A 24902-nucleotide genomic window follows, 5' to 3' on the forward strand; every position below is an offset into this window, starting at 1 on the left:
ATATATATATATATATATATATTTTTTTTTTTTTTTTTTTTAAGCTATAGAGAGCATCGTCATTCGGCTTGAGTGAATTACAAGAAAATTTATTTGAAGGTGATTAAAATTTTTCCATGCGGGGAAAGGAATGACCTTTTATAATCTTTTGACCTTCAGCAAGGAGCATAACCTAAGTTTAAATGGTGCCAATAAAAATAATCCCTGAGATATAGTTCAAACATTCGGTAGCAGTATATTGTCTATTTAACCATTGTTTACAGACTGGTTCTTCCTTTCTGTTATTTCAACCCCACCATTTTGAATTGTACACATCGTTTGATAAAGCCTTCAATATAAACCACGATTTTTAGTCAGTTTGTGAATGGCATATAGTGGTGTTTGATCCACTGCTGTATACAGATCACAAAACTGTTCTTCATCTGTCTGAATGTGTACAGGTTCTTTCATCTTTGCGTCTTTGTGATTGTAGGATTTTCTACAGACACATTTTGCTTTACTAGAGTCATGTACTTCAGTCATCCATGCTCATTCTTGCAGTACACGCTTTCTCTTTCGTTCTCATATTAACATTTTTTTTCCTCTTTTAGTTTCTACTACAATTGTAAAATTTTATGAACCTTTTTTTGTAGAATTGCGAATGCAGCTGCAGCTCCTCAAGATGGAATCAGGATCATATACTGAGGTACCTGCACTTATTTCAAGCGAGGAAGACAGTGCACAACATTCGTTGATGGATTCAGAACAAAACCAAGAGATAGGAGCCGAAGTCTGGGAAGCTTCATATGTTCTTGATGTGCTGATCAACTCGGGTTTTGAAGAATCTGACCTTGATTTCTTTAGAACAACATGGCACTCCCCGGAATGCTCTTTGCATCCTGAGTTGTTCGATAACCTCGAGAAGAAATATAGCAACGAGCAAATGGAGTCAAGGTCTGAAAGGAGGTTGCTGTTTGACAGAATAAATTCAACAATTGTAGAAGTTTATCAGCTGCTCGTAGACTCGTTCCCATGGGATATGCCAAAACTAGCGGGTGTTGATTTGAAGGGGCCAAAGCAAGTGATCAGAGATAGTCTTCAGAAGTTGATTTGCCGTCAAGACTTTCAAGCCGTAGGTAAAACACCGGAGAGAATACTTGACTGGGATATGCAATGGTTTGGATTCAAAGGAGAAATCGATGTGATAGGTGCCGAAATTGAGAAATTGTTGATAGATGAAATGATAACAGAGGTTCAAACTTTGTAAGTTTAGAAGGCACTGTTAGTCTTGGTTATATGGACAGATGAACAGGTCTGTTTAGAACTAAAAGGAATAACAAAATTCGAAATTTATTTCCGAACTTAGGATTCTAATTATTGTCTTTGCCTTATTTAGCTCTGTCAATGAAGTGGCACACTTGTTTTCCATTAGATCATACATAAACTTGTGAGCATTTTTATAAAGTTTGGTTGAATTTGCAGCCAGCTTTTTGAACATAAAATTATGGGTTCGCGCGTAAATTTATTTTATCGAGATAATGTATGATTGAAAATAAATAGAAGTGACAGCCCTGAAAACTCGATCTCTACAATTAAAAATATTATAAGCTAAGACCATGTTTGATCTCTTCCATATTCTGTTCTCTCTTAAAATTTTACGGACCTTTAAAACAATTCAAACAGATCCTCTCTAAATTACTTTAGTCTACAGGGAAAAAAAATGTTATCTGCTCAAAGAAACAAAGGAAAGATAGTAAAAAAACTTATTTAAGCTTTCATTAATTATTTGATTAATCGATAATCCACATATCATCTTACTGATTCTTACTAATTCGTGTACTTGGGCAAGGGGGAGATACAAGGCGATGCTTTGGCACCACGTAAAATATTTTTCACTCCGGATGGCAATAACTAGCGTAAATAAATCCTTTCTTGCTATCAATTGCGTAAATCCATCCTCCACAATCACGACCCAAAAAATGATATCTTAAGGTTATTTTGAGTTACTCATCTCTTTTATGTTTAACAGTCAATAATACGATTGAGGTCCTTTATATAAGAAGTTAATTTCGTGATATCAAATATTTTTTTTTTTCCCATTTAGCAATTACGATGAATTGATGTATACATTGAATTAATCTCATTGAATATTATGAGATTATGTAATTTGTTTAGGACATATTATACTTGAATTATAAACTATTTAATCCATAATCTCAGACTCGAACATAAGATTATAAAGTACTTGATTAATTATTTTATTAATTGTTTGTAAAAACACAAGACATTACAAGTATTTCTCCACACTTCAGCATTCAAACCGACCTTAGCTCAGTTGGCAGAGCGGAGGACTGTAGTCGTTGCTGTAATCCTTAGGTCGCTGGTTCGAATCCGGCAGGTCGGATATTTTTCTACTTTTAATTTTAATTATTCATTAAAATACTATTTTGGGTTCTGTTGATATGTTCGCTTAAGGAAAATTTGCACAAAAAGCACTAAACGAAATTATAAATTGCCTTTAATGCAATGACAAAAACTAAAAAAATAATAGATGTGTAAACATAATTCTTTCCACTTTCTCCTCATAGTTATTTACTCCATCTAAATGATCACGATTGTGAATCTCAATTTTGGTCGAGAGTATCACGATTTTGATCAAATTTTCGACCCTATGGCAACATTTTTTTTACTTTCATCATTGAATATCATAATTCATACTTTAAACTTCTCAAAATAACTTTTGAATGGAATGACAAAACATATGAGAAGTAAAGCTTAAATTCACTTTGTGGCTTGTGCGCGAGTTAGAAAGATTTATTATTATTATTATTATTATTTCAAAAAATAACTAAAAAATTCCCAAAATAATAATAATAAACTCCCGGAAGTTGTATCCTTCTATACTAGAAATAATAGCCAGAATCATTTGAAAACACATACATTCCAAAATAAAATTTTGATTTCAATTCGCACCGAGATATTATTAATTAGTTTTATAATAAAAAAAAAGTACAGAACTAAAGGCATAAATTACCAAATTCATAAACGAGAACCATCATCAAGCCAAGCCTCAATTTACACCATTAAGAAGATGAATATTTCATCTAGTGATAATTAATTCAAGCACCAGCAGCTCCTTTGTAGTTGAATTCTGGGGTAGTGAAATTTTGTGGTGAAAGTGAAGATGATAGCGTTGGAGGCCATAATTGGGCATTCTTTACCTTCGATATGCTTGAAAGAACCTCTAATGGAGTCACATCCCCAATCACTGTCACTTTCTTTGCTGCAAAATCTATGTTGAAAGATTTCACCCCTGCTTACCATATTAAGCACCTAGTTAAGGAAGAACGAACAATAGACAAAAACGTGACATAAACTAGTACACTTATCCTCTCGACTTGATCTACCTTCACGAGTATATTGGGTATTCCACTTGATATTCTTACGATACAAGGTGATTTCTCTAAAGGGATATAATCTCATATCGAATAAAATGAAAACATAGACCAACTTAAAAGGTTTTGGGCTACTCCTTTTAACAAGGTTGACATTTTAAGATGGAAGTCCAAATCTTAACAATTTCGAGGCCAATCTTTTTGTGGGTTCTACTGTACTTCTAGAGCTTAATTTTACTATCCACTTGTTTTCTGGATCGACCTTTAAAGGGTTATTTAGTATTTTATTATTATATTCTCTCCATCGACTTTTAGAAGGTTCTTTTTCTTTGTTATTGCTATCGATTCTCATCTAATTCAACTCACAGAAATACAAAAAGAAGAGAAAATGAAGAGCACTGAATATGCATACCTTCCATTCTAGAGATATGTTTTCGCATTTTTCTCTCACATCCTCTGCAGTGCAGGGATACTCTAAGAACAACAACCTGCAACCAAATATTCAAAATCACTTCCTGAATTAAAATCAATTTTAGACTTAAGGGCATTGGAATTTATTTGACAATGATTAGTGTTAAACGGTAAAATCCGATGTTAATTCAATATAGAAAAAACAATAATCAACGTATACAAATCGGGACTATCCTCTTAAAAGGACGATCTTTTAAGATGGTACTGAAGAAACAACACACATAGCAAGACAAAATTATAACAAAAATACTAAAGATAAACATATTATCACTTTAAACATAATACGTGCAGAATCGAGAGTGAAGAAAACCTGTTCTGGAGATTCAGACAGAGAGGTTAGTTTTCCATCACATGATTCATCTGTTTTAGACTTGGAAGGTTCATCATGAACCAATTTCAAAACCGGGTCGAAATCCGATAAGACCTCCAAGAAAGCTTTATCATTCAACAAGTATCTAGTTGAACCAGCAGGGCTTATAAAATCTCCTGGCTTGGTACAACTCCAGCTCTTCCTTACAACATTAGTACTATTATCAAATCTTTCATCCTTTCTCTTTAATTTTTCATCCTCCAGTTCGAGGACTTTCTTTTTCTTGGCTTCCTCATTTCTCTTCAAAGGTTTCTTTGGGTTTTTTGAATGGTGTTTTCGAGGTTTGGGAGTGAGTTTTGGTTGAGAACTGAGAGGTGGAAGTGGATTTCCATTTCTTCTCTCGTCTCTGATGATGGGATTGTATCGGTCAATGGCTCGACTGCTCCCGAGTTGAGCAGCGGAGGAGGAGGAGGAAGACGAAGAAGATGAGGCTTCACTCATGTTGGGACATATGGCTGTTGCAGCTTGAGATGTACAGAATATATGGATTCCTTTCATCTTTAAAAAGTACTGTAATGGTAAGAGTTAGAATTAAAGGTTTAGGGAATCTGCTGCAATATGTGTTAACTTGTGGGACAGAAACAAAGAGACTTTTCTTGCTAAGATTCTTGGGGTTTGCTGTTAAGCTTGAGCTCTTGCCACAGAGAGAGAGAGAGAGAGAGAGAGAGGCGTTCTATTCTAATATAACAAAATGATATATATACAATGTATCTATGTATTCATATATCTTGGATGTTAAAGTTTTATACTGATTGTCAATATATTGCATTTTCAAAATTTCGAGTTATGTCATTATTAGTTAATAACATACAAATTTAAAATGGGTTTTTAACGGGTGAATTGTCTAAAAATAAAATTATTTTTAATCATTTTTTTTTCCACAAGGTGAACTTGGGGCGGGGCCATGCCCCGGGATGGAGGCCAACCCGTTCGAAGCGGGTTTTTTCGCCCTTACTCTGGTCGAAGGTCAAAATGTACAATGTGAGTTGGCTCCACCTAGACGGACTTCAAACAGTGGCATTCCTGTGAGTGCAACAAGGAAGCACCTCTGCTGCGAGCGGGTGCACCAATCTTAGGATGAATTAAAATGGAAAAGTAATAACATTTTTTAAAGAGTCCCATGGTGACACTCGTGGACTGGATTCTCTGCAGAATTCAGTGGCAGTTTCCTCATAATTCAGATATAAAACTATTTGGGCATGGAATTTTTACAGTAATTTAATTTCTGCTGTCAGCATGGGGCGTGGATCTGACCAATTTTAATTGAAAATTTCAGAGAAGAACTGTTTGTCGATGAGTTTGATGTCTGGACTGGAACGGATAAATTATCCTCAGCGTGCATGCTCAAGGACAGAGTACTGCAGAGCCTGTTTGATACTGTTTTAAGTAGTAAACATATTTAGGATTATGGTTTGGAATTAAATTGTGTTTCGTCCGTCCTCGACTCTGTAAAAAAAAGGAGTTTGAATGTTAAAATTGCAGTTACAGAGATATCGACTCTTTGCCAAAATATCTTTAAGCGTAACAAGTCTTAAATTTCATTTCTAGAAAATGGGAATATTAGAGAAATGTGTTGAGATGCCTTTGGAACATATGCTTCAAAAAAATCATCTGGAAAATTGAAAGAATGAGACACAAAGCCACTTTGCTTCTATGTAATCAAGAAAGTATTCTGGCTCACAAAAACCCATGGAATCAGATGCCTTCGAGCATTTCACTTTCTGCTCTTTTTTTTCCTTTCCTTTCCCCTTTATATCCCCTCCAGCCATATCACACTTCAAGATTTCTAACTCACCACCCTTTATTCTTCTGATATGTTCCGTTGGAAGGATTGGATAGTGCTGGATTGTGAAATGAAGAAATATCTAAGATCTTGTTAAATATATGTCGAGTCATGTCTTATATTGTGTAACAAATATGCATTCATGTTATTCAAGTCACGTAAAACCATTATAAGGAATTGTACAAAATTGGATTCATATCAAAGCATGGTCGAAATTGCAGAATTCTTGAGGAAAAAAGAAAAAAGATAATAGAGGTAGTGTGACGATGTGACTTATAGGTAAAATTTGCAAAAAAAATAAAATAATAATAAAAAAATAAAATGAAGATATCAATGCACTATTGTAGAAGTAACATGCACAACATGCTATCAATTTGTACACATTCTTCATTTGTTTCCCTTCCCTTCATCTTCATTCAAGATGCGATTTCGAAAATCATTGACCATCAAAGGCAGGCCCTCACGCAAGGAAATCTTTGGCTCCCAGTTTAGAAGATCTTTTGCTTTACTAATATCTGGCTTCCTCTTATGAGGATCATCAGCAGTGTTTTCTTTGAATTCAATCGTTGCACTGGGATCAATGGTTTCTTTGACAACCTGTTATTACCCAAAAAGGCAACTTAATCATGTCAAAAACTAGATTCTAGACCCATCATTAGATAAGAAAATATCATTGAGGGAGCCCAAAGATCACAAACCTCGGCAAGCTCTAACATTGTGAACTCTCCAGGGTTACCCAAGTTGAACGGTCCGACGTGCTCACTTTCCATTAGAGCCACTAATCCATCAACCTGATATCAAGATAATGAATATAGTTCTGTAGTAAACAATATTTAGCCCCTATTTGACAAACCATTATTTGGGAAAAACATTGTTTTTGAATAGTGATTTTTAGGAGAATGTATGGTTAAAAAATACGAAAAGGTTTTGGGTTTTCGTGTAGAATATTTTATTGTATAAGTGTGTGGTTGAATATGAGCATGTAAAAAAAAAAAATTAAAAAAAATGAATTTCAAATAATGGTTTTCAAACAGGGGCTTAGTTTTTCCTCATTCAGGTTTCAACACAACAAATTGCTACTTGCATACATTACAGTTTTGTTTGTTGTGGATCTTATATAGTATGTATGTTTCAGATTGAATCTTAGTTACAAATCATCATAAGGCATGTTCTACTCATGCTTGCATTAATCTCTTGTGCACTTGATGGCAAATATTTGGAAATAATACATTGATAAGTAATATACATGTCAATTCAATAGTGACAGGAGCACTAAGTTCCATATCCTGGGAGTACTAGAAATTTTCTTCAGGTATTGAAGATGAATTGGAAGTCTTGAGCATGTTTGGCTAACCTTAAAAGTAATTCAAGCTCTCTTAACATATTTGAATACGTAATCTTTTTCTTATAACTTTGACAAGAAAGTGACGGTTACTTTCAAAATAATATTTTATTTCCAACTTTGACCTAGAAAAACAATTATTTATTCGGAAACATTATTATTTACTTGTAATTATTTAAGCTTCGCCAACATGCACAACTTCCACCCATAGATCCCTCCAGAATGTAAAGCCTTCTAGGTTTTGACTGCCTTAAAAATTTGCTACTGTAATAACTCAGAAATTTCTTTGATAGAACAATTGGACTTGAATGTGCAACGATACTCAACTAACTGATAGTCATGACAATTAAAAGAGGTCGACGGTCTTTCAATAGCAAGAATTTCCTAGTCAAAGCTGGGGAAATTTGCATGGTTTATATAGAGTAGAGTACATGAATAAATGAGGCAGTACGAGCAAGCAGGTTGACAGCATATAATACTACATACCAAGTCAGACACGTATTGAAAGCTTCGGGTTTGCTTCCCGTCCCCATAAACTGTCATTGGGTGCTTGCGTATGGCCTGCAGAATACAACGGCTTTTAGAATAAGAACTCTGGTGAATGTAAAAATCCTTAGAAAGGTAATCTCATAGTAGATGGCATCTTTATCAAACCATAAGGGTACAGCAACAGAGAGGACAAACCTGTGAAACAAAGTTGCTGACAACACGTCCATCATCAAGACACATACGAGGCCCATACGTATTAAATATACGTGCAATGCGCACCTGCAGAGTAAGAGGAGCATGATTAATTATGGCAGTTCTTAAATCCAACTTGGGATGCGATTTGCCAAGTAGAGGGGACAAGCAATTTCGTTCTACAAGGACAAATCTCAATCATAGGTAATCTTTGGCTCGTGGAGAAGCTATAAAATGAGTAACTAGATTATCCTGTACTTCCCCAGAATCCTGAGCTGTTATACTATTGTCCATAATTAATAATCCCAAATTCCTCAAACTCTCAACTTAGTCAGACAAAATAGTGAAACAAAGTCTGCTTGTCATGCAGAACATACTTTCCTGGATATTCCAACTTTATATTTGTGGAGTTAGCTGATATTTATTCCCCAGATACCGTCATTGCCTCTTCTCTAGAAAATAAATTCATGACCCATGGGCCTTCTACCTCCACGCCCATTGCGGGAAATTCCTCTTTGCTGCCTCCTGTAGGAGTTTAGGCCATGTTTGAGTCTCAGTCTTAGTGTGGTTGATCATCCTCTTGAACCAGCTTAGACACTCCATTTTAGCTGAACCTATGATGCACAGACATGGACACGTGTGTCCGACACGATACATGTCGGATACGTCGACACGTGATTTTTAAAAAAAGTACCGACACGACACATCGCCGACACGTTGATTGAAATCTTTAAAAATCATCATTTATATAGTATAAATTTAGTTTTACACTTGTTATTAAATTTTTTTGTTGAAATCTTTTAAATATAAGTACCTATTTGTTATTTACTAATAAGTTTGAGTTAAAAATATATGATATTTTTAATAAACAATGAAAAATGTTTATGGTAAAGTGTCCAAGAAGTGTCAGTATCGACAAGTGTCGGACACAGACACGTTGTTCCAATTGAAGTGTCCGTGCTATAGAGAGCTGAAAAATGATGTCATTAGCATTTTTTCCTACCAAAACTTGAGAGGAGAGAGTAAAACACTTTTTCTCTCAAAAGTAGGGCGCCATAACCAAGCAGCTAAAATCCATGGTTTCTCAATTTTGTCGTATATACACTTTAACTACTTTCTCCCCATATAAAATCTATGGTTTCTAATGATTGGCTTTTAGCGTTCAGTGGTGGTGACTATTTAACATGGGGAAGGTGTGAATTGAAAATTCCAATGGGCCTTTGTTGTGCTGACCCAATTCATTGTTGAGAAAAGAATGAAATAAGGTTTGGAGTCGGGTTTGAAAATTTGGCATTTCTCAAAGGTAGAGGAATAGTTTGATAAATCAGAATAGAAAGGCTATTGGTGTAACAGAACAATAGTTTGAGGGTGTAAAGTTTATTTTCCACATAATTCTATTAATGTGTTGGTCTCCAAATTCTAAGGCAAAGGCAGAATAAAGCACAAAATCCAGCAAGTTGACAACATAAACTCAATCCAGAATTAGACAATATTGATATACATACGATCTGAACTAGACCAAGAGAAGGCCAAGTGATGACTATGTTTAGGAAACAATATAAGTTACATATAATTTCTAATCAATGTCTAACTTTAACTTTAACCGCACATTCACAACTATTACCAACATTTTACCACATATTTCATGGGACCTATTACTCTCGTTATAATCCTTATAAGGACATTAACCCAAACACACACATAACACAATATATACATTTTGATGATGATAACAATAAAGTAATAAAAAATGTAATTAGCTTGAATGGTATCTTCATTTATGGAATTTATCTGTTTTCTGTCATTTATAGAAAGAGAACACCAAAAATATAGCAGCTCCTCTGTAACTCAACATAATATAATGAGACTTCACTTCAAACAAATAATGACATGAAATTTCCTTCCATTTTCGTGATAGAAAATTTTATCAAGATCATAAGCCTGTAAGACGTGCTTCCTAGCTCACCTTGGTATAAATAATATAAAAAATTCTAATCTAGGAATCTCAAGCACATTAATTATATTGCTGCTCTTCAAATAAGCAATAAATGTACTTGAAAACCATTTGCATTTATAAAGATGAAAGCTACCTTCAAAGTGAAATCATTACATGTCCAAGACGGAGAATCTTCTTCTCTTTCATGCCTTAGACAATATAGTAAACTTAATTGTAGCCATATCATTGCCAGTTCAATTTGAATCTTTATCTAGATTCATAGTAGAAGTAAATAGTTTTCATGGTTTTTCCTAAATCTTCACAGACGTTGATGTGAGGTGTTTCAAAAAGGAATCAATTGCTTCTTAAGAAGCATGAAATTTATAAGGTAGCAACATGTATCAAATTAAAGTCACAACAAAAAAATTAACAATTCATTAACCGGCTACTTGATATGATATCATTCGTAGGCAGAAACTTATGGGGTCTTTGATGTAAATAAAATGGTTAAAACCCTTCCTAAGAATACTATATGTACGAGGCTGAAAAATCTAATTGGACTTGATCAAATGTACCAGGAAACATTTGCCAAGCCGGATGCAATAATGTGTTTGAATTTAATCAGAAGTGCTGAAAAATTCTCGCCTACACTAGATGCCAATTTCGTGGCATATAAAACCTAACATCATCACAGACACAGCTTGCAGATATGATACATGATAGATCATGTGCAAAGCACATTGTAGAGTTTAGTTTTTTGTCAAAGGTGAAGAAACATTCCAGACACCTTAATAAGGTATCAAAGGTAGTCAGAAAGGTTAAATACTACTGAATAAATACAACAATCATTTGCAAAAAGTAAATGATAACACTAATGCAGTTTTCTAAATGAATGATGAACTTGAACAAATGAATGCTTGTTCCAACCAATGTATTATTAAAGTAGGTAAAGCAAATAAGATTAATCACATTGTACTCTTTTTGAGAACCAAATCATCAATATACCAAGCTTAGATTTCAACAACTATCACTGCAATGCAGGTGTATTACCTCAACACCAGCTCCACGATGATAATCCATAGTTAAGGTTTCAGCAGTTCGTTTTCCTTCATCATAGCAACTCCGTACACCTGATTATTGGAAAGAACTCAATAATAAACTTCATACCAAATAGCATAACAAAACAACATATCAAATAAAAGAAAGATGGCGCCCACCTATCGGATTCACATGTCCCCAATATGTCTCCTTCTGTGGATGCTCAAGTGGGTCACCATAAACCTCACTTGTACTAGTGAGAAGGAACCTTGCTCCAATTCTCTTTGCGAGACCCAACATATTAAGGGTCCCCATCACATTTGTCTTGTAATTATGTGTTAAGGATCTCAATAAACAAACTATCCAACAAAAACAAATCGAGGTACAATATAAATCTCGAGTAATTTTATCTAAATTACTTCCCAGTTTTAACACACTCAAAATCAGCAATCTTCACTGGAAATTGCACTTGTGCAAGCCCATTTATCAGATATAATCGCATAAAAATCATATTTATTTGAAGACTCAAATGCACTCTTTGTGTATATAGCAAATATAGTAATCTGCATCTGCAAGTTTGTGCTTGGACTTGGAGAGAACACATCACTCGAACATCTCACATAATATGCTATGATCGACATTGGCATAGATGACAATTAAAGCAACTCACTTTTGACCATCCCCAGTCATTCAAACAGGCAAAGCCATTCATTCGGCTACTTTGCTAATGCACATGCGCGCACACACAGATCAAACAATACTACATTTTCTCAAAATAAAAATTCATTCACTTTAGTAATTAATAACAACTGTAATAAGGATATGATAGTCTTGACAGGATTATACTTGTAATGTACGGGAGATGCAGGACAAGCCAAGTGGTAGATCTGATCCACCTCCAACAGAATTGGCTCAACAACATCGTGCCTAATCAGCTCGAATCTTGGGTTTCCAGACAAATGAACTACATTCTCCTTCCTCCCAGTGAAAAAATTGTCAATCACAATCACATCATCACCTCGAGCGATCAGCTTATCCACCAAATGACTGCCCACAAACCCAGCCCCTCCAGTAACTACAATCCTCTTCCTCTTGCTTCTTATTCCCACCGGCACTCTCCCCACCCCATTATGGTACTTACTCCTATAATTCTCATCATATCCCACCACCCCCGTGCGATCATAAAGGCTAACCGATTCACCATTCCCAGAAAAACTGTGGGATCTGGGAATTCTGGGCCCGGAAGAAGCCGACCAGAGGTAGGAAAGGGAAGGTTGGATGATAAAGAAAGTGGAGCCAATAAGAATGCCCACAAGAATGAAAAGAAGTCTCTGTTCTTTGAGCAGATAATTGAGAGATCTGGGAAGTGATCTGGGGTGTTTCAATGCTTTGGGAGAGTAAGGTGGGTTCTGGGACATAGGGATTTCTTCATCTCTTCTTGTACTGGCTGGCTTGTGCAACTGCTTCATGGCTGGATTATGAAAGCTTCTGCCGTAAGAAGAACAGTTTCGTTATTGCTAGCGATTTGATTCTAGAAATCGAGGTCTGATTGTAGCTGAATTTTGGTACAGACGCAAAAGAATGTCAGAAAGGTACTCTGCGGCATCTGGTGAAGCTGTTGTACCTTATGATTTTGAAGTTTGAACTTTGAAATTTCCCGAAGTGCAAATTACACAAAATCATAGTTTAATTATTCAAAATACTCAAATCAGGTTGGAAGTTTTATATTTCATAAATCATAAATATTTTTTTAAATATTATTTATTTAAAAAACATAACGTAACTATTTCCCAATTTCACGTTTTTCAAATTTTGGTAACTCAATATTTTGGAGAACTTCCCTACACGTTCTTTCCATAAACTCCCCCACGTTCTTTCTATTACATCCATCCCCGTTGGACAATCAAGCCATGTACTGCCATTCATCCCTATCAGTTCCATGGCGAACTCGCGCTGGTCATCGGCCACGATTGAATCGACTTCCATTAAATATAGTTCGTCGTTCAAGGAGTGTTAACCGAGGGGAGAAGGTTGGAAGCCATGATTCAAACACAAGAGGTAAATGTAAGTTTGATGAAGTGCAAATAGATTACTCTTCCAAAAGACACAAATCCACACGCCCGTCCACAACTCCGCCCGTGAAGAAGGTGTGTTTTCTATTTTTTAATTTTTCACTTATTTTCGAGCACACATTTGAACATTTTAATGGATGAGTAACATGTATGGAAGAATTATTTTGAATTTTGTGAGAGATGTTGCGTTGAATTTGTAGTTGTAATTGTAATCGAAATGCCAAATTCTAAAAAGGGATTCTCCCGTTGTATTGAAATTTTGTTGTTCATTTGTGACTTATATAAGGGGGATTGTGTTGTTTCCTAAGTGTGCTGATAAGTTCTTATATGTGGAAAGGGGACTTGTGTCACATATCACTGTTGTTTTTAACTGAATTCCATCTGTGACCAAATGTTGCATTTTTTGTGACCAATTAATTTGCAAGCTCGAAGATTTACCATATCAGAGAAGAGTTGGTTTCCAGGAAAAATCACAATTACCCCAATGAAGGGCATGTTGAAAAATTTCAAAAACAATATAAATGAAGCCCAACATTGAATAATGTTTAAAACGTGTTTTTCCCACTTCCTGGAATGCGACGAAATCGTTGTGCAATACCAGCTAATACACTACTTTCTATTGAGGTAGGTGCAACAACCTAATGAGAGTGAGTTGTGGTTTAACATAACCGGACAATTTGTAACATTCTCAATTTCGGAGTTTTGTTTAGTGACTGGGCTGGGATACGTTGGCGAAGCCGATACAAGTAGGATGGAGAACACCTCTTCACTTTTGAAAAATGCATATTTCTCAACGTTGAAAAATGTGACTCATGAAGACGTCAAGGAAGCATTCCCTGGTGCAACTCATATTCTTGATGCAGATGTTTCTATGCTAAGTGCATTGTATTTCATATCACATCTATATCCGAGAGATTAAAAGAAGGCAGTGGATCACTTTTTGTTCGTGCTAGTTGAATGCTATGAATTTGTTCCCAGGGGATAAGTCATTGTTTGACACGTTGGTAACTTTATTGAGGGAGGGATTGAGTAAGAGAACAACTCACTAGAAGCTCAGAGGCTTGCTTGTAGCGTTTCAAGTGTGGATTTACTAGACTATTCCAAGTCTCAATTGATACATAGCTAGAAGAACATTCAAAGTGTACCCCTGAATTAGGAATTAGACGGCTGACAACGACCCATCGACTGCTAAGCTCGAGGAGCTTGAATGCTTTTCCAATTTGGATGTAAGTGGTAACTGTTGCAGCATTATTATTTGTCAAATATGTGGAGTTGCACATATTTACATGTTTCAGATCATATTAATTCGGTCACAAATTAATTTCGTCAAGTCGCAAATCAAATTTATGAAGTCATAGATGCTATTCGGTCTATTACAGAAATTCGATACATGTCACAAGCATTTTTACAACACGCTTGACGTTGTTATATCAAAATACATGTCAATATAACTGCTTGACGTGCAAAATTATATCCGATCGTTCCTATATTTTTGTTTTATTGACATTAAAATTTTGTTGTGATCTGAATGACAGTTGAAAATATGTGACTTAGAACCACCAGAAGCTGAAATAGCAATACCATACATGATAGAGGTGTGGTATGAAAAACTTGTCCAACTTGATCGGTAATGTGGGGTGAAGAGAAAGGGTGGTAGCACAGACCGATCAGTTCATTATGCTGGGACCAATATAAAGCCAAGTGCTTCAGAGATAAAACAATATACTCCTATGCTTTTGATAACTGATGGAAGACTGGGACACTCCAATGTGCACATTGACAATGACAACTTTGTTGACCCACCACCCAGATGAAAGGGAACATCAGTCGACGGAAATTTGCCAAGTGGGGAGCGTAAGTTAGCCGACACGACTGATCTGCATACACCTGATTCAGAGGGTTAGCCGTCAAATAATATAAGTTGTTACAGTTTAATCTATCATGTGACAAGTCCATTTAGTGTCATGATATGTTGTTCACACAGTTATTCATTATAGGTCATAGAAATATTTTCAGGTTAGACATCAATAAACATTTCACTGTTGGTCACAGATGACTGTTCTATTTCACATTTTACCATCATCAGTTACTTGATTATAGGTATTCATGTGATGCAGATGGTCGGGGAATCGATGAATTATTTCAAAATACAAATATTTGATCTCCAGTTCAAAAATCAATTACTTGAAAGGCAGCTTCAGGCGATGCAGTCACAGATGTCATCTTTGAAGTCTGATCAGCAAAAGAAACTAAACCTTGTTGTTCACATGCAAGGTGAAATCCATAGGGACATGTTGGACATCAAATTGCAAATGCAAGAATGTCCAATTCTATGACCGCATTGATATCTAGTTCAATCGAAGAAATTATGAACAAATTCAAAGAGAAATCAGGACCACAACCAACAGACGTACCATATGACATCTGTGACTGCTTCTTACTTGTTTGCTAAAATGCATTTTTTTGTGCTGCTTTTCAGGCTACAAATGTCAAAAAAAGTGTTGATTCAAAAAGCAAATGCAAGATTGACTCGATGGATACGGTTGAATTCCCATGTTCCCTTGAACATCCATCTTTCGATCTCGGTCTTGGATTTACGCAACCAAGCCGGTTGTAGGCAATGATATCTAAAGAAGTTCAAGTACATGTGGACTCGATCATATCCAATGTATTGAATGAGACGGAATCTACTAAACAAGAGGTATAAAAAAATACTATCGTATTTGTTAAGTAGTGTGTGTCACATATTAAAATACACATTTATTATGTAGCAATCACCTGAGGCCACATCAAGTTCTGAATTGCCGGTGAAGAGGGTTCCAAAGCCAATTAAAGCTCTTCAATCTCCTTATGTTTTTGACGAAGTGAAACAAATGAAATCGTCAGAAAATGTAGTGGTTTTCGAACACTACAATCAGCATGCAAATGATGCAGATGTCACGAACTTTCAGAATTGATTTCAAAGAGGATACAAACCGCATAATAAGTACAAAATGGTTGTCCTATTTTCATACTTTTCCAAATAATGATCCGTTTCTTTTCGTTTGCAGGAAGAAGTTCAACAATAAAGATAATGCTATCTCTCCACATTTTTCTATCGATCAGTACTTGGTAGGAAATAAGACAAGGTGGTATGAACTTGTATCCAGGAAAGTGTTGTTGAGTAGTTCGATACATTACTACTTACAAGTCACATATCTAAAGGACATGTCATATTATAGATCACATGAGTCATAGATCACTGCATAATAGTCGCACTAAGTTCTCACACGTACAGTATTCTACATGTTATTCCATAAAAGTCATAGGTTACACCTGTATTATGTAACATACCACTCGTGCAGCAAGTCACAAATCATGCATGAGTCACAGGTCACACGAACAGTAAATCACAATATGTGTCATACGAAAAACACATATCTACAGTGGCAACAGTACATGTCACGTATATTTAATACGTTTACAGAGTAGATATTCAGTGGTTACGAACTACAGGTTATGTTGGTCACACATACTAACTAGGTTACAGATCATAGTAACAGTTCAACGCATTATATTCGTGGTGTTTATATGGTTTTCTAATTGTTTATTGTACTTGCATTTTGGTAGTATATGGACGTGTACTTCTACTACATATGTCAAGTGGCAAGAAATGGGAAAAATCTCAAGTTTATTGTTACCACAACTAACTCGTTGTTTCAGGCCAAGCGCAAGCACATGTATCCCGAGTTCAAGGATAATGCAAATGTTGTTGTAACAGATGAGAGATTAATTAATGACATTACATGTGCACGAATTCCATTGAGTACTCAATGGGCTAAAGTGAACCTCGTGTTTATTCCACTTCTGCCTAACAACAAAGCACATTGGATGCTTATAGTGTTGGGCATAAAGAAGCATACGTTACGTGTATTGAATTCGGCCAGGAAGACATATAATGATGTCAAGGTTCATATTGGAATTGAACCTTTTGTCAGCATGCTTCCGCGCCTCATGAAATGTGTTGGAATATGGAAAAAAGATTCAATGGAGTTGAAGGTGGATCTTGATTTCTCCCTTCTCCAACAGAAAAATGGGTATGTTTGTTACCTCCACTTATAGTTAACCATGCTATTACATGCTAGATTTCATACCTAATAGACTGATTCTTGTTTCCCAAACATGATTGCGGCATATACGTGGTCAAATATTGCGGAGTACATGCTATATGATGACATATGATCCATGTCCATGAAGTTCGATGCGGGTAGAGCACTATTGGATATAGTTTCATTGTTGTTTAGATATCGAGAGATCAGAAAGGTCACAAAGTAGGTGCAGCCAACTGGAAGAGAAAGCATTGTTATAGAGTGATAGTGCAATGTGCAATCACAAGTTGTAATAAATGGAAATATTGTCTCTTATGCTTAAAAATTCGTTTTGAATGACAATGTACTTGTTACTTTTAACTGTTTATATAAACAATTACATTAATTTTTTGAGACTTCATTACATTGTCTTGAGATGTTTAATTGTGTATCATATTACGCAAGATTGATGATGTATCGTTGACCAAGTCTTAAAAACTTAATGCACAAAATCAGCACAGGTGATAGCTAGGTTTATCAGTTGCCTGACACTGCAATTGAACCGCTCCCGTTTTCAGGATTTTTTACAATTGGTCACAGGTCATTGCATATTGGTTATAGGTCATGAAGAGTGGTCACATCTCATTGAATAGTGGTCACAAGTCATTACATATTGGTCACAAGTCATTGAATAGTGGTCGCAGGTCATTACATATTGGTCACAAGTCATTGCACAGTGGTCACATGTCAGTGCATGATGATTATATAACATTTTTGCATACAGATTTTCATATGTGACATACTGTACACATGTCTCATACGTACAAGTGGTCACATTCCGATTGCACATCCAAAGTGCATTGCAATGAAGTCACGAACATGTTACAGATCCTGTATTATGGTCACAACACATTTTATGAGTCAAAATACCAGATTTATTAGCACAAAATCTAAGCATTATATTGGTAATGATATAACCAACATGTATCATCTTATGTTTTGTATCCTACATTACAAAAAATCAACAAATGAAAAGATGAAGGAATTATCACAATAATATTAAAGTGTATTGTCAGTCTTCATCCTCTTCTTTTTCTTTATTCTTGTGGCTTTGACTTAACGGAACTAGGCCGTTGCACGTTCTATGATTGTGACCACTTTCACCACACCAACCGTATTTTTTTTTTAAATTGAACAATTTTGTAAAATTTTCAATGCTGCAAAAGAATAAAACTTACACCATTTAGTGAACAGATGTCATGTCAAACCAAAACATTTGCCAAATGTTGAGTTTGGATGATGTTTATGCACATATGAAACACTGGCTGAGCAAATTATGAGAATTCAGAACTAGTGCCTGAAAAAGACCAATTATGCATTTTCTACTATAAAATTATGTCTAGTGCTAAAATTTATGTGAAATGAAGTATATTTTCAGAAAATGGATGCCACAAAAATCACCATCTTTGCCGGTCAATAGATTTGATGTTATAGAACCCTTCAAAAATGGTTTGATGAATGGACAAGAATCACCATCTTTGCCAGTTAGTAGATTTGAGAAAAATGTTGGGTTTAATTCTTCTATTAGATTTGGTTTGGAGGAAGTTGTATTGAATACAACAGACGTAAATCAGTTGACAAGTGTGTGCTTATGGTGTAGAACAAAGTTCAAACTAGACGGTGTTGAATCAGAATCTCCATCAAATTTGATTGATAATATCCCTGGGCATTTGAATGGAAGTCTGTGACGATTTATGGATTTTGGTGGTTTTTTATTACACCTTTGATGCTCGAGACCAATCGTATTTGACAGTTATATTTTCTTCATATGCTGGTTTGAATCTCTTCTCAATAGGCCTTCTATAACTACGCTTTTGATTAGGTGCTACAACTATGTCATGGACATCATTTGGCACTATCCATTCAGCTAGATTTCCAACGGGAAAATGGTTTCTTGGTATATATTTCTGTATGCTTCACTTGTGTAGTAGTAAGAACAGTACTCATATGGATCCATCTTCATACTTGCAAACACGGCCAAAGCGTGTAGACAAGGTAGTTGATCAACTTGAAGCATCCTACATGTGCATGTCTGATTTTCTATATCAACAACGGAAGATGAACTTTCACCCCTAACTGAGAACATTGCTTGATTGACGGGGAAAATTTGCAGTTACAGATGCAAGTTATATACACAATAAGTCACATAAACAAAATTTAGGACACGAATGAAAGTGCATGTCACATACGTATATTACGTTGCACAAATATTACATATGTAACAGTACAGGTCACAGCACAAGTCACATATACTATGTTTGGTCACAGTATATCTCATAGGGAAACAACCAAATTTATCAGGCTACAGAGTTGGTTAAATATCAATTTTGGTAAGTCAGATTAGAGATTAGGTCATAGCATTTAACTTTACCCTTAAATTTCTCATATCTGTACTCATTTCCCTCATTTGCTTCTCATACTTGCTTGACAAAGTCGTAAAAGTGTCTTGCACGTTCTCCTTGTGTCTACAGAACCAAGATTGCATAATTTATCTCAATGACTTCAACAAAGCTTAAATAGGGTAGTTCTTGGCAGACTTTGTGACCGCATTAACCGACACCATGATATTCGATGTCATTGTGGAATATCAGTTTGAAGGCATGTAGAAACGTGACCATCTCTCAGGTCCAACATCGTCCTAGAAACAAAAACATGGAGACATATATAATATAGTGTGCAATATCATGTCAAATGTATTTAAATGAATATAGATTGTCGATAATGTATAGTATATTACCAGGTAACCCCTTATCTTCTCATTAATCGAGTTGACCTGTTGCATATAATATTCATACTTCAACAATTTGTAAGCACGAACAGCTGCATTGAATGCTTGTGTTATGTTTTGCCCCGATCTCCCGTAACGTTATTTCAGATTTTGTAGTAGATGGTAAGAACATATCTCGTGACAAGTTCCTGGATACACATTTTCAATTGCCTTTTTGATGCTGTTGTGACTATTCGATATAAAGCACAAACCGTCTTTGTCCCCATAAGCTTTCTTTAGCTGTCCAAAAAAGTATGTCTAAAAGCTGTCATTTTCGTTATCCCCAATCTCGAAAGCAAGTACATATATGCTGTTATTTGCATTTTGCATACATGCCGTGAATAAGGTGACACCATAGGGTCCATTTAAATATGTGTCATCAACCACAACAACTGGCCTACAACGTTTCCATCCCCGTATAGATGCACCAAGTGCTATGAAGTAATATTTAAATCTACTGTGACCATCAATTTCTAGGCTTGTGACCAATCTAGGTTTTGTTTGCTGTAGCACGAAAAAAATGCTGGTATCTTATTGAATGAGTTAATTGGATCACCCCTTAGCAATTTCAAAGTTTCATCTCGAGATCGTCAAACCTTGACATAGTTCAAAGATACTCCTTATGTATGTGGTATGTTGTTGCGTATATCATTCGATATGTATATGGTGCACGATGATGTGTACTTGTACTTAATACATGTTGACACAACTGTCTTTGTTACTTACCTATGAGTACTGAGTACGATGTTTGTAGCACATGTGTGACCTTTTGCAATATGTCTAATTTTAAACATCTATTCTGGCTAATTTCGATGCTCTGCATGTCCAACTAGACTCATCATGTGAACATTTGATGAGATAGTCTTTCTTATCCGACCAAACGACCACATATTCAAACATATGTTGGATTGTATAAAATGACAAGTTTAATTTCATAATCTCCTTATTACGAAAAACTCTTCATTCCTCTACGTCTGTAGCATCTACGACCGCCACAACTGTGACCTCATGTTCGAACTTGTCACTAGATGGATTCACTATTGCTCTAAATATATCTGATGACATATCTGTTAATGAAAACCCATGTTCATTAGATTAATCATCAACTGATACCGCAATAGGCTGTTTTTCGCTATCTGTGATTATGACTTCAATGTGAATCGGATATTTGGCAGGGTCACGATTCACATCCTCCAAAACCATGTACGACAACACATTATTGTTGCTCTTTATTGTTATCAAAGGCATATCACTATTCAAGACATACTTCATCGTCACAACAACTTTTGCAGGGTCCAAGCCAAACTCTTTCATAACTGTATCAACAAGCCTCAAATACCCACAATTACAATGAATCAACACTAGCAACATTTGTGAGCCATTCAACAAACAAATGTGAATGAACCCCATTTCTGCAAAATGAACCGAAACATAATCAGTCAAACATCCAATTACAGTCATTGCATATTGGTCACAACTAATTACATATGAATCACAATTCTGTTAATTGATCACATGTCATAACAAATGCACGTCTAATCTCGAATATTATGATCACATATTGAACACATGCAGGTCACATGTTCGTATTAAATCACAGAACACGAAGAATTAAGTCACGATATCAAAGTGTGGATCGCATATGATTAGATTCAAGCAATAGCATTAATATCACATCACAGATTCAATTCAAACAAGATTTTCCACATGTTGAGACACAAACACCCAAGCGCAATGACTACATAAGGTCACATCCTATAATTAGGTCACAGGTTGTGTGTAATGGTCACAACACCTTTCGAAGATCACTGAGTCATATTCACAATCACAATTCCCAGACAAATGGGTTATGTTCCCCGATTATGATGTGATCCATATTTGCATAGAATAACAGTTTCATCAATCGATGTTTGGGAAGTAGGAATAAACAACAAATTACATTTAATTAATTGTAATTACATACCTGATGAATGTAAACTTTCTGAATTCAATTGGAAATAATGTATCATGGTTTGTTCGACGGACTCGTGTTTTAATCCGATGTAATGCGACCTAGTGACTGCAATTTGTGACTCGAACTGTGCTTTTACCGTCAATTTAGAGAGAGCCGATGGTAAATTGGAAGTATTTTCATATCTCTGTGGCTTCTGAAATCAATTGGAGAGATGCTTTTTTTTATTTTATGGAGAGTCCTGTTGATTTTGGTAAGTCACGCTAATTTTGTGGGATTGTTTTTTAAGTTCAAATAAATTTTATATATATATATATATATATATATATATATATATATATTCTGATTGGTGAGATTTCGTACTTATTTTCTCATTATTGAAATGGCCTATACTTATACTCTTGTATATAAAATTTTACTTTTCATGAATGCGCTATATGTAAAAAATATTTGCTCAAGGTCCAAACTGGAATAGGAGTTTCTAATTTAGGCATGTCTGTGTGGAATTGGCAAATTGCCTAGATGTGGACAGAATTTGAAGATGAATCTGTTACACGGCCCATAGTGGAAGTAAAGTTTCCCATTTAGGCCTATTCATATAATATACTTTGTTTGTAGGAAATTGACAGTGAAAACATAACGTAGAACATATTTTTTTAAGTAAAAGTTCTTTTTCAAAAAATTAAATTGAAAGTATTGTAGGAATTGGTTCAAATAATTAACCAAAAATTGGAAAATGAAAAGGTGTGTAAAAGTGGAAAATGAAAAGGTGTGACTACGTGTTAATTTCGACCAAATATTCGAACTTGATTCGATGGTCAAATTATAAAAGTAAATAGACTAACTTATTCTACTCGTCGAGTAGATCGTCATGGTATATTTGAAAACTCGAAACCAATTCCGGATGAATGAGAAATTGCGGATCAAAGTTGGAAAAAATGAAGTGTTGCAACTTTTCGAAAGGATGCATGTTTTGGCCAAGTGTTGCAACTTTTTGAAAGGAAGCATGTTTTGGTCCACACTACTTTATTTGCACCCTTTCTATATCTATAAATAGGACCCTATGGACATAATTTTGGATACACCAATTGCATTGAGCATTCATTCCCCTCTTGCAATTCTCTCATTTCTAATTCCATAGCATTTTCATGCATTTCCTTGGTAGAGAAGGAATTCCGTTCGAGTTCGCTGGTCGAAGTCATTTGGAGTGCTCCTATGACTTGACGTGGTCGTTGTATCTTGAGAGATGATTGTCGAAAAACCGTTAGCACCGATGCGAGGCAAATTCATCTTAAGGACCAAGTGTCAAACACTTACCTCGACAAAAAATTCATCACTTGCATCTTTTTTCCTACAGTTTTTTGATTTCTTTTGATTATATTTTGATTTCAGAAAATGATTAACATTATTTACATATTTATGTTGCAAGGTTCGATCAAAAGAATAATTTGCTTTTGTTCAAGAATAAAAAAGGATGAATCCATATCCATGCATTTAGATTCGGTAACTTATATGTTTTGATTCTCAAATCCTGTTTCGATAAGTCGAAATTACGTTTCAATTTCACGCAAATAACCGGTATGCTTTTGTGAATATAATATGCACATAATCGGTATAAATTTCCCCAACAATCTTAAGATGAAATTTGTTGATTTTCTCGTGCATTTTATATTTACGTTCTTGAAAATTATATAGTGTGCAATTCTGAAAATTGTGTATAAACATGTGAATATGTAAACTGACAATTGGTTAAGCACTTAAATTAATGGTATATATGATATTCCAAATAATTGTACTTGTCGAAATTGTGATACCAATTGGAAAGTTGGCAGTTTTAATTTGCTGGCATTTTTTAATTCAACAAGTGGTTTTGTGCATGAGGAATCTTGATTGGGTGTTTGTGCACTCATATTGATGGTTATGTTCTTCATGAAACAGAATTCGTGCAAAAATAATTGGAGCCAGAATGTCTTAATATATTCTGATGAATTAAATAAAATATGCATGTTGTTGAAGGATGTATCATTCCACATTTCTGAAATGGCATGAATTGGTCTTTTACCATAAGTTGTGTTACCAAATAAAATTGCCTTGCATACGAACGAGTGGTTACATGAAAAGATGCATATTTAATGAATAAGTTACTGGTTTGATGATATCAAATAAATTACATGAAGGGTTGCTTCAATTTATTTATTAATTAATTACTTGTGCAATTGTGAATTTATATGTCGTCCATTCATTTAGAATATAATATATGATTGCAATTGTTAATGCATGGCTGCTGAACCAGTACGTTTCTTTTCAAGATGATTTATCTTTGAACAAGTGAATGGAGTTCTAAAAGCAGTTTACTAGATGGCAACAAAATATGGAAATGCGTGGACCTCCTCCATGAGACATTTTACAGAATAAACTTATACAAATGAATGTATAAATATTTGGAATATATGTTGCTATTCCTTCACTTTGGTCATGATGAATTGGATATTGTTAAAACCAACTCGAGTCCAATAATGAATGGATGGAAATAAGGAAATCATTCCTAACCATTGGACATATAAGGATGCCAATTATTTGACGAAAGTATATGAACTTTCATGATGATTCCTTTGATTGGAATATGATAATGGCATGATAAATTAGTTGGTTAAAGTTTCATATCTTATTGAAATTATACTAACTTTGACTATGATGATAGCCTCAATTAATTTGATAAAATTAAGTGAGATGATTTAAGTGGATATCATTATTTAGTAATGAGAATTAAGTCACTTAATTATTTGAAATTGTGGAAAATTGTGTAGAATATTATGAAATATTCTAGGATCAATTTAGATGAAAATGTGCGTCGTTTCATATGAAAAATCATGACTTTTAGGCGTGTCTCTTCATAGAGATTAATTTCAAGAGGTGTGTCTCTTCATAGAAATTAATTCCAAAAGGTGTGTCCTTTTATAGGATTGTGTCTTTTGAGAACACAACTTTTC

At 35.0% G+C, this 24902-nt stretch overlaps 2 protein-coding genes and 1 non-coding gene across 3 annotated transcripts; 1 reads left to right on the forward strand and 2 right to left on the reverse strand.

Annotated features, from left to right (window-relative positions):
- Positions 1-2299: 2299 nt before the first annotated feature.
- Positions 2300-2383, forward strand: TRNAY-GUA. Its single transcript is given in 2 exon segments — positions 2300-2336; positions 2348-2383. It is a non-coding gene; the product is annotated as a tRNA-Tyr (tRNA).
- Positions 2384-2901: 518 nt separating this feature from the next.
- Positions 2902-4864, reverse strand: LOC111379967 (protein SODIUM POTASSIUM ROOT DEFECTIVE 2-like). Its single transcript, XM_023003407.1, has 3 exons — positions 4156-4864; positions 3787-3862; positions 2902-3292 (listed from the first exon to the last, which is right to left on the reverse strand). The coding sequence occupies exons 1-3, from the start codon at positions 4711-4713 to the stop codon at positions 3099-3101; spliced, it is 828 nt and encodes a 275-aa protein (XP_022859175.1). The 5' UTR covers positions 4714-4864; the 3' UTR covers positions 2902-3098.
- Positions 4865-6137: 1273 nt separating this feature from the next.
- Positions 6138-12657, reverse strand: LOC111379965 (UDP-glucuronic acid decarboxylase 1-like). The gene is made up of 7 exons (XM_023003405.1): positions 11820-12657; positions 11175-11322; positions 11008-11087; positions 8025-8108; positions 7827-7901; positions 6697-6789; positions 6138-6595 (listed from the first exon to the last, which is right to left on the reverse strand). The coding sequence occupies exons 1-7, from the start codon at positions 12462-12464 to the stop codon at positions 6386-6388; spliced, it is 1335 nt and encodes a 444-aa protein (XP_022859173.1). The 5' UTR covers positions 12465-12657; the 3' UTR covers positions 6138-6385.
- Positions 12658-24902: the final 12245 nt, after the last annotated feature.

Source organism: Olea europaea, unplaced genomic scaffold (genome assembly GCF_002742605.1).
Source record: "Olea europaea var. sylvestris unplaced genomic scaffold, O_europaea_v1 scaffold2075, whole genome shotgun sequence".
NCBI classification, from domain to species: Eukaryota; Viridiplantae; Streptophyta; class Magnoliopsida; order Lamiales; family Oleaceae; genus Olea; species Olea europaea.